Raw genomic sequence first — 10,806 nt, forward strand, 5'->3', positions numbered from 1 at the left:
CATGTCCTTGTTAAAATTATTCCAATCACTTTACAACTGTTTCAAAAATGTCGTAAGTTCGCAATTACTTGATTTCAAAGTGATGTTAATTATTGTTAAATGTTTCTTCCTAGTAACACAATTAGTATGGGTGATAATGAAATGTGTCATATATAAAAAGTTTGTATGATTACTGGTAGGACATATACAGACAACTACTTTTACCATACTTGACATTATCATTTACTACTCAGAGCAACAAATGAAATTGTATAGCATCAAGTCAAAGAAGGCAACCAGAATATAATAAATATTGTCAAGTATTAGAAGAGTCAAAACTTACCTATTACATTATTTCTTGTTCCTCTTTTATATCATTTACAATAAAAAACAATACTGGCATATAGGAAGGCATGCAAACATTTGCTTTAGGGTATCCCAAACTAATTAAGCAAAAGATAATTTATGAGCTCATTTTATTTTTTAAAATATATTTTTATTGACTTCAGAGAGGAAGGGAGAGCAAGAGAGAGACAGAAACATCAATGATGAGAATCATTGATTGGCCTCCTGCATGCCCCCCACTGGGGATCAAGCCTGCAACCCAGGCATGTGCCCTTGACCGGAATTAAACCCAGGACCGTCTGCAGGCTGATGCTCTATCCACTGAACCAAACCAGCTAGGACTATGAGCTCATTTTAAAAGAATTTCTGAAAAATTGAAAACGAACTGGGACTTGAGGCAATGGCACTAAGGAAAGGTACTCCTTTGAGTAAACAGTTTATCATAAGGGATATTCAATTTTCCCATCCTGAAAATGAGGAAGTTGTGCTAGTATTAGAATATTAAACTAGTAGTCATGCTAGGACATATTTTATTTGGCTCAGGCAATGTCTTAAAAGAATCTGAATTGGTTGGCAACATTTAAAAATATTTACAAATTTGAATATAAAATTTAAGAAAGAGAAAATTTATTTTTCAAGTCTGGGTAAGCTTCTGCATTTCAGGAGGTTGGCAATAAAAACAACTGGTTATGCTCTTATGACTGAACACTCAGCCACATTCCACACCACAACCCACACTTACCATTGGTTTGCCTCACTCATCTCATTTGCCTTACACCTTACTTCAGTGGCCAGTGTGCATTTAAGTTTGTAACCAAGATTTAAAAAAAACAACAATACAGCCGAAACCGGTTTGGCTCAGTGGATAGAGCGTCGGCCTGCGGACTGAAAGGTCCCAGGTTCGATTCCGGTCAAGGGCATGTACCTGGGTTGCGGGCACATCCCCAGTGGGGAGTGTGCAGAGGCAGCTGGTCGATGTTTCTCTCTCATCGACGTTTCTAACTCTCTATCTCTCTCCTTTCCTCTCTGTAAAAACTCAATAAAATATATTTAAAAAACAACAACAACAACAAAAAACAACAGCAATACAAATAGTATTTTTATACTTAACACCATGAAAAGTCTGAATTTTAAACAGATTCTTGCACTGGCAGCTCATATCCATTAGCTCATTTAACTTTCACACCTGTCTCATCCCCAATAGCTTTTCCAGTACTACTACCGTCAAAGCTCCGTGTTTTCCCAATTTGAACTTGGGCTTCTTCAGCATTTGACTCTTCTAACAAAAACATTGTGGAGCGGATACGTAGACTGGCAAGCCTTTTCCATGTCTTTTCTAATGCTATCTGGGATCAATGTATTGACCACTTCCTTTTGAGTATTTTGTCTGCATTTCTCAGGTCATGATTTCCATTATCTTCTCCCAGATCCCGCAGACCTGTTGATGCCGAGTGTAAGGTCTTCCAAATTTGATGGTTGCAGTTTTTAGTAAAACCAGCATAGAATAGATGAAGCAAATAACCCTTGCTAATCTTGACATCAACATGAGCTTCAATTACAGTCTGCCATTTTTTGACGATGGTGCACATTTTGTCATGGGTAAGATCCATGCCATGGAAATTAGGCAGTTTTTGCCCTGAATGTTCTCAGTAATTAGCTTGAGTTTTCTTTCTTTTGTTAATCCTCTCTGGAGGATATTTTTCCATTGATTTTTAGAGAGAGTGGGAAGGAAGAGATAGAAACATCGATGTGAGAGACACATGGATTGGTTGCCTCCTGCATGCACCCTGACTAGGGGAACCAAGTTAAGTGCTCTTGATTAGAATCGAACCCAGGACCCTTAAGTCCAAGGGCCAACACTCTATCCACTGAGCCAAACCAGCCAGAGCTTGCTTGAGTTTTCTAAATGCAATCTCATCACTCTGCAGATCAGCTAGGTTCACTTTAAAAACATGACCCCTGAGACCATCAGATGGGATTTTGGTTCCTTGAGTTCTCATGATGTGTTTTTCCATTATTATTTATGTTGAACATAGCTGGCAGTTTTACAGCACATCAGTTTTTCTTAGAAAATAGGTCAATCACTTTCTTCTTGGCTCCCTTTTTGCCTCCTCCTATAAGGCACTTGTTTTTGCTGACAACCATGGTGCCACTCAGAGAGCCAAAAAGTGTAACCAAAATTTTAATACTGTACTTGAGAATACCCTGCCATCCAGGACAGGTTCACCTTTTCTTTTTCCACTCTATAGTATATTGGGATTTTACTCCAAAAAAAAAAAATAAGAAAAAAGAAAAGAAAAAGGGAAACTACTGCTTTGTAAAGTTTCTTTCACCATTTAATCATTGTATTGCTCATATAATACCAATATAGCTCAGAATATAGGGAAAAAGGCAGGAGTCATCAAGCAAGTTTTTACCTGTGAATTTGATCTTGCCTGCTTGATCGAACTGGAGCCAGACCATCAATTTCATCAAAGAAAATAATGGATGGGCGCATCTGGTAAGCCTAGAAAGTAGGTCCAGTGGTTGCATGTTATGATGAGAAACTTCAAATATTAGACAATATAAACTATTTTAATTCATTTCATTAAAATTTGCTTATAAAATTTCTAAGTTATAAATCTAAATGTAAGTTCAAGAACTATGTTTTAAGGGTTCAGACTAAATTATAACATATAGTTTAATTTTATTTGCATTTCAACTAGAAATATTCAATACATACTTTACTGGTTATATAACTTAGATTTTGTATAGCTACAGTTATTGGGATATACAAAAAAATCTATAAAAGACCAATTGTCACAATAAGATAAAGAGTAGGAAGTGATACAACCTTCCCTCCATATCTGGATGGGAAAATAATTAGCATGATGCCAAAGTTTAAAGAAGACATACCTCAGTAAAATTAAAATAAAAATTCTCAATGAGTTCCATAAAGAGATTTCAAAGCATCTGCAACAATATGCCTTAGTAGATCAGAACATATTATCTCACAATGTACTGTCAATACAATCTGGCATATAAAATTAAAGCCAGTCTGGGGATGAACTGATCTTCTATTGAGACATAGCTCACTATTGTTGTCTCCCTAAGTATGAAATTACCACTCTCTTTCTAGGTTCTAAGACTCCACAGAACTTAGATACAATCATTCCTTTCTCTTCTTCCTATAAAACTATTCCTTATAGGTCAGTGTTATCTTGATACACAAAGAAAAATAATCTAGGAAGATTACATATTTTGAGTAAGTCTTCTGAATTTTTGCTCCATGAAAAGTAATTAAATGCAAGATTTATCTAATCCTTACACACTTACATCTACATTGATTAAAAATCTATGTAGGTAAGTTTTAATATCATACCTGATCAAATAGCAATCGTAGCTGTCTTTCAGACTCTCCTACCCATTTACTTAGACAATCAGCACCTTTTCTCATGAAAAATGCTACTCTCTTATCCCCTTGACTGCACTCATTGGCAAGTGCTCTAGCAACCAGTGTTTTTCCAGTTCCAGGTGGACCATAAAACAAACAACCTCTGTAAAAGATTAAGTATTATTTTATTATTAACACATCAAAAAACAAGACTATTTAGACAAAATTACAAACCAATTTCATGAGTGCACTAAATTAATGACTAAAAATGTAAATGAGCCCTAGCCGGTTTGGCTCAGTGGATGGAGCATGGGCCTCCAGACTGAAGGGTCCCAGGTTCGATTCCAGTCAAGGGCACAAGCACAGTTGCGGGCTCAATCCGCAGTAGGGGGTGTGCAGGAGGCAGCCGCGCAATGATCCTCTCTCATCACTGTTTCTGTCTCTCTCCCTCTCCCTTCCTATCTAAAATCAATACAAACATATTTGTTTTTAAAAACTAAATGAGACAACTGAAATATTTCAATTCACCGAGCATAATTTAAAACCTTGGAATTAATACTGGTACTAGAAAATTAATACTGAAACTATATAAAACCCTTTATTTAAAACATATCTTCTTTTAATTGCATCTAGGTCTTTTGTCTTTTGGCTAAGATGAAGTGTAAAACCTATTTTCTTTTATTCATTCATTATGCTTATCATATTACCTTTCCTTGCATAAAAGTTACACTTAAAATAAAGACTTCATAGTTTACAATCTTTGGCTTCAGTCACAGTAACATAACACTAAAAGTTTTGTTAAAAAACATGTTGGAACTAAATAGGAAAGGAAGGTAAAAGAGAACTTAAATAATGGTGGTTGGGTGATAGGGACTAAGAAATGTAAATAATTTAAAATAATTTTTGTGACATCACTGCCATAGGGTAACCTATTGCTTTGCTTTGTTTTCCACAAAGTTCCAAAGTTATTTGTTGCTCTTATTCTGAGAAAATGAGCTTTATTCATAATTGTTTAAAAAATTTTTTTTTTAAAATTGATTTGAGAGAGGAAGGGAGAGGGAGAGAGAATAATCGATCCACTGCCTTACTAGGGATTGAACTGGCAACTGGACAGGTGCCCTGACAGGGAATTGAACTCTGACCTGGTTCATAGGTTGATGCTCAACCATTGAGCCACACCAGTCAGGCTCATAATTCTTAATAGAAATGTTAAAAGGGTGTAGAAATACATGTCATAAATTAAAGTCTACCAAGCTAATATGAAATAATCAGTTTCAGATCATCAAATAACTACCCTTGAAAAGAAACACTTAAAAAGGAAAATCCCACCCTAGCCCTCTGTAAAAAATCAATAAAATATATTAAAAAAAATAAATAAATAAAAAGGAAAATCCCAGAAAAACAGCAATGACAAAATAAGAATGGCAGGGGAAAAGTCACAAGTGACAGATGAAATCTATTAAAAATTAATAAACTATAAAAGAAAAGACAATAAGAGGCAATCAAATAGAGATGTAAAGAATGAAGCACCTGGTAAGAAAACAACTAAACAAACAAATGGAAAAAACAACAGTGATTTCAACGTACAAAAACCAAGGTAGGTACAGACTTTAAAAACATATCTATTGAGCCCCGCCGGTGAGACTCAGTGGTTGAGCATTGACCTATGAACCAGGAGGTCACAGTTTGATTCCTGATCAGGGCACATGCCGGGTTTTGAGCTTGATCCCTGTGTGGGGCGTGAAGGAGTCAGCCAATCAATGATTCTCTCTCATCATTGATGTTTCCATCTCTCTCTCTCCCTTCTCCCTTCCTCTCTGAAATCAATAAAAATATATTCAAAAAAATAAAAACGTATCTATTGAGGCAACAATCTAATTTGTAAGACTTTATTTTAAAGAAGGAATTAAGGATCCACACAAAGAGGAAGCAATGAGATGTACATAATATTGACACTATGATAATGAGAAGTTAGGAAAAAACTACACAGTCAGCAACAGCAAAAGCAGATAAAATGTGACACAACCACATAATGGAATATTACTTAGTTATTAAACTACAAAGAGAATGTATGTGAAAACAAGTTTACACAATCATATATTTGATTTCTATGGGAGTAAATACATGTTGTAAAGGAGAAATAAAGAGGGAAAAAATTCAGGGACTTTGTTCTTCCTTTTAAAATTTACTAAATTACTTTAACTAGATAGTTCCAATATTTCCTGTAAGAAATGCTATAATTTAATATTAATATCTGATTAAAATTTTTATGATTAATATTCCTGAAAAATAATTTTAAAGACCAAAACTGAATTCACCAATGTTTTAACTGATTGTTTTACAGTATACAACTTTTACAATGCAAAAGAAAAAAAAGCTTACTAATTTAAAAAGTTTACTTAAATTAATTTTCCATAGAGGTGGGAAGTGAAATGGAGAGTAGAGAAGTGGGTTACTACCTTTCTTTAAAGACTTATAGTACAATTTAATTTTTAAAACTATGTACATTTATTACTATGATACAAATTTAAACTAAGTTTTAAAAATGAGAAAAAAGTATGTATGGAAGGAATTTCACTAAATGTTTGAAAAACCATGGGCAATCTTTTTTCTCCATGGAGAATCAATTTTAAAAACATTTTTTAAGCTAAACATTAAGTAAAAATATTCAAAGCACCCAGGACCTTGCAGGAAAAACATACAAATTATTGTAGACCTAAAATATTTCAACAGAGAAGCGTTATCTGGACAATAGTAGCATAATGCAGATTTTGGGCTAAAATAAAATGTATAATTAAATTACCTTGGAGGTTGAATTTTGAATTTTTCAAAGACTTCTGGATAAAGTAATGGAAATACCACCATCTCTTTTAGAGCTGCAATATGATTAGACAGACCACCAACACTATCAAATCGTACCTGGTGATGGAAGGGAAATACAGACATTCTTTGATTTGGAGTCAAAATTAAAATGTCACTCTATCCCTATACGATACATAACCTACACATAATCAACTGAGTTAACACTAAAACATAACTTAGTTGTGGTCTAAACATAAAAAAAAAAAGAAAAAAGTCTGTAAAAATTAAACTGATAAAAAAACACACCTTTAAAACTAAAGTTAAAGAACACTATTATTATAGTTCAAGCATACATTTCAGGACAGTACTCACTGAAGAATCTAATTGCATTGGATCAACATCAGCAAGGCTTGCTCCAATTTTAATTCGATCTTTATAAATTCCTTTTAATTCATCTTTCCGAAAATTTAGTGGCAGGCACCTATTTTAAAAAGATGTGAAAAAAACGAACAAAACCATCAACTCACCTTTCTCCCCCAAATGCTACGATAAAATACAAGCATTTTTCTTAAAAATTTAAAAATAAATTAAATTTCAACAAGAGCAATCTTATGTATTTCAGCTTCCTCATTTTCTATATAGGTTAAGAATTTGTTAGAAAGAGGTTATATCAGAAGCTTTATTATTAAAGAAATACAATCAAATGAAAATACCAGTTTTTAAGAAGCTACATCACCATAAGATAATTCATGGTTGAAAATTCAGACTGTATCAATACACATTATAATTATATTGATCGTGTCTAACATTTTAGATATATTAATCCATTAAATCCTCCAACAGTCTTATGAAGTAGATATTATTATTTCCCCTCTTAAACAAACCCACACAGGTAAGGTAAACTAAAATGCCAAACATCACAAACCAGTAAGTGGCAGATTCAGAAATCCAAGCAGTGTGTCTTCAAATCTGCAAAAACTCTGCTATAATACCTCTCAGCAAAATCATCATAATCCACCAGCATCTGGTCCACACCAACCCTTTCAGGCAACAATGAATCACTACTTTTCTAACTACTTTCAAAACCGGTTATGGTATGTTACAAAGAACGTGCCTAAAAGAACCTGCTTGTGTTGGAAAAATGAAAACTGTTTATGTTAGAGGTTAAGATAACTTGTACCAGAATGCTTAAGCAAAGAATAACTGCTGCAGCTGAACACAAGTGGAAGCACCATGCTCATCCCAAGTGACAATTCTTGCTATCCCCAAACTTTACGAGAAATTTATACTGCAAAATCTAAGATGAACAAGTTTGCACTTGCAGCTTTTTAAAGGCTATGTCTTAAATAATTCTTAATAGAAATATAGCCCTAGCTGGTTTGGCTCACTGGATAGAGCTTCAGCCTGTGGACTGAAGGGTCCCGGGTTCGATTCTGGTCAAGGGCATGTCCCATGGTTGCAGGCTCCTCTTGGTCCAGGCCCTCGTCAGGGCGCATGCAGGAGGCAACCAATTGATGTGTTTCTCTCACATCCATGTTTCTCTCTGTCTTTCCCTCTCTCTTTCACTCTCTCTAAAAATTAATGGAAAAATATCCTTGGGTGAGGATTAAAAAGTAAGTCAAAATAAAGTTACTATGGTAAAATATCAGCAATTAAAAAAAGAAATATAACTGCATAATATAAAGTCCATAGGATTAGATGTGTATTTCTATGAATGAAAGCAAAAAAAAAAATCCAAGTAGTCTAAGTATACAGCTTTTTGATGATTTGATTTATTGCTTTCCAACAAATGAAATGCAAGCCAAAATTCTAATTTAAAATTTTCTATTAGCCACAATAAACAAAAAGGTAAAATTTTAATAATCCATTTTATTTGTTACAATATATCCAAAATCCTGTATTATCATTTCAACATGCAAAACTCAGTATTTTAAAAATTGAGCTATTTTACATTTTCTTTTTTTGTACTAAATCTTTGGAATTCAAGAATGTGTTTTTCATAGAAACTTACAATATACTCAATTCAGATTCTGGTAGTTACATTTCAAGTACTTAATAGACATAGGTGACTTAGTGGCTGCTATATTGGGCAGGGCAGTTTTAATGTGATAATATAAAGTTTAGGATACAAAGAATGGCTGATTTGCATGTCCCTTCAATTATTATGTTCCAACTACTTTGTTAAGCATTTGTGGCCTACTCTAAGAACATATTATTAGGATCCAAGAACTGCATTTTTCAATCACCCAACCACATCTGTAAAATGGAAATAATCTTTGCCCTGTCTACTTCATATAATTAGTGTGAGACTCAAATAAGTTGGTTAGTATATGTGAACTTATATTACAAGGAGTTATAAAATGAGTAAACCCTTCAATTTTCCTAAAGTATTTTACAATAGGAATGCATTATTGGTTTTTTTTTAAAGAAGTATATTTGAAAAAAATGGAATTATTTTGAGCTGTAATGGTTACACAAGAAAACATGTTCTAATCTGTTATTAGTTTCAATAAGAAATTTCAAACAAGACAGCATTGTTTTTTTGTTTTTAAATATTTTTATTGATTTCAGAGAGGAAGGGAGAAGGAGAGAGAGAGAGAAACATCAATGATGAGAGAGAATCATTGATCGGCTGCCTCCTGCATGCCCCCTACTGGGGATCGAGCCTGCAACCCGGGCATGTGCCCTTGACCAGAATCGAACTCGGGAGCCTTTAGTCCGCAGGCCAACACTTTATCCACTGAGCCAAACCAGGTAGGGCTGCATTGTTATTATACATTAATCTGTTGTATAATTTTTTAATCAGTCAAACTGTTCTTATTCTCAAATTATTCAGCTGTCTCACCATTAAAAAAAAAAAAAAGGTGGTAGTTTTAAAAGGCTTTAATATAGCACTTACCTGTTGATAGCTCTATTACGGCTCCTTTTCCTGCGCCTCTCAAAGTGCTGCTCATCTTCAGAAGAGGAAGAGGAAGTAGAATCGCTACTGTGAATAGCATGTCTTCGCCTGAAGTAAAGAAGAAAACTAAAATCATGATGAAGAATGGCAGAGGAAAAAAGGCATAAGGTGTAAATATCAGAAAATACCTAATAATCCAAAATGGTTTATCCTAAAATTAATACATTTGCTGAACCAATGAAGTAAGCTTTGTTGGCTGAATCTTTTGAAGGAAATAAAAGACTTGGATAACTAAGAGGAAAGAAAAAAAGATAAAAGGCTCTGGTAAGCTGACCGTCAAATGTTCAATAAAACAGCATATCCAGCGGTTCTCAACATGTGGGTCGCGACCCCTTTGGGGATCGAACGACACCTTTCACAGGTAAAAAAAAAAAAAAGCCTTTTATCTACAGTATATCATCAACCATAAATTCACAACTACCACTTAACCACTGTGTAAATGTAAATGAGTTACCAAACCCGTATCTCAATCTTCTCACACACAAAAATAAAAATATAATGAAATTCTTAGCCTGGTTGGTAGTATTAAATAAGATCCCAAGTGCTATGAATATTCAAAGAATTTTTAAATCATTTTTACTACCTTTGGACAGTTGCAAAAGACCCACAGGGAAAAACCAAACAAATAAAAAACAAAACCCAAACAAAGAATCTGGCTGGAAAACCTTTAATTATTCCATTAGATCCAGATCTAGAGTTTTTTCTGAGTCAGAGTGCAATCATGGTTAAGTAGATATTTTCAAAAATATAAAAGGCTCACTTTTCTACTGCCTGCATAATGTAGGTCCAAAATCTTGTACCTAAAAAACTCTGAAAACAAGCTTTTCCATTATACATTTAGCAAAACATGATCTGAAATGTCATAAAGGCAATTCAGTCTCCATTTGTCCCACTTACTATTACTCATATGTTTTGCTATAGAATTAATGTATTTGACTAAGGAGTGCTGGCCCAGACACTACTGGAGATGTTTATGCTGCGTGTTACCTTTGTAAATTCCTCTCAAAAATCTGAATCTGAAGCACAAATGGCCCAAAGGTTTTGGAAAAAGGGTTGTGGAAACATAGATATAAGTGAGAAAATAATCCTCCACTGTCCACCTACCTAAACACCTTTGTGATCAGCCTGAAACTAAAACTATCTAGTATAGGTCTGAAATTTTATATAAAAAAACCTACCAATTTTATATTACAACTAGAGGCCTGGAGCACAAAATTCAAGCATGGGTAGGGTCCCTAGGTCTGGCCGGTGATCAGGGCCAATTGGGGCCTTCCTGCCGCAGGACATGGCCTCTCTTGCTAGGCTGGCAGGCCTTCCTTTGTTCCGCGCCACCCCCCCCCCCCCCCCC

General features: G+C 34.5%; 1 protein-coding gene and 1 pseudogene across 1 annotated transcript in view; both read right to left on the reverse strand.

The window, feature by feature from the left end:
* The window catches only part of LOC102757250, a 10,423-nt pseudogene extending 8,807 nt beyond the window's left edge, over nucleotides 1-1,616 (reverse strand).
* Nucleotides 1-10,806, reverse strand: part of ATAD2 (ATPase family, AAA domain containing 2) — a 50,504-nt gene that overhangs the window by 28,243 nt on the left and 11,455 nt on the right. Inside the window, exons 8-12 of the mRNA XM_015566285.1 lie at nucleotides 9,399-9,506; nucleotides 6,872-6,980; nucleotides 6,501-6,616; nucleotides 3,686-3,860; nucleotides 2,742-2,830 (exon numbers count right to left, since the gene is read on the reverse strand). Coding sequence (XP_015421771.1) covers nucleotides 2,742-2,830; nucleotides 3,686-3,860; nucleotides 6,501-6,616; nucleotides 6,872-6,980; nucleotides 9,399-9,506 — 597 coding nt within the window. The remainder of the gene's footprint in view (nucleotides 1-2,741; nucleotides 2,831-3,685; nucleotides 3,861-6,500; nucleotides 6,617-6,871; nucleotides 6,981-9,398; nucleotides 9,507-10,806) is intronic.

Source organism: Myotis davidii, unplaced genomic scaffold, assembly GCF_000327345.1.
Source record: "Myotis davidii unplaced genomic scaffold, ASM32734v1 scaffold200, whole genome shotgun sequence".
Taxonomy (NCBI): domain Eukaryota; kingdom Metazoa; phylum Chordata; class Mammalia; order Chiroptera; family Vespertilionidae; genus Myotis; species Myotis davidii.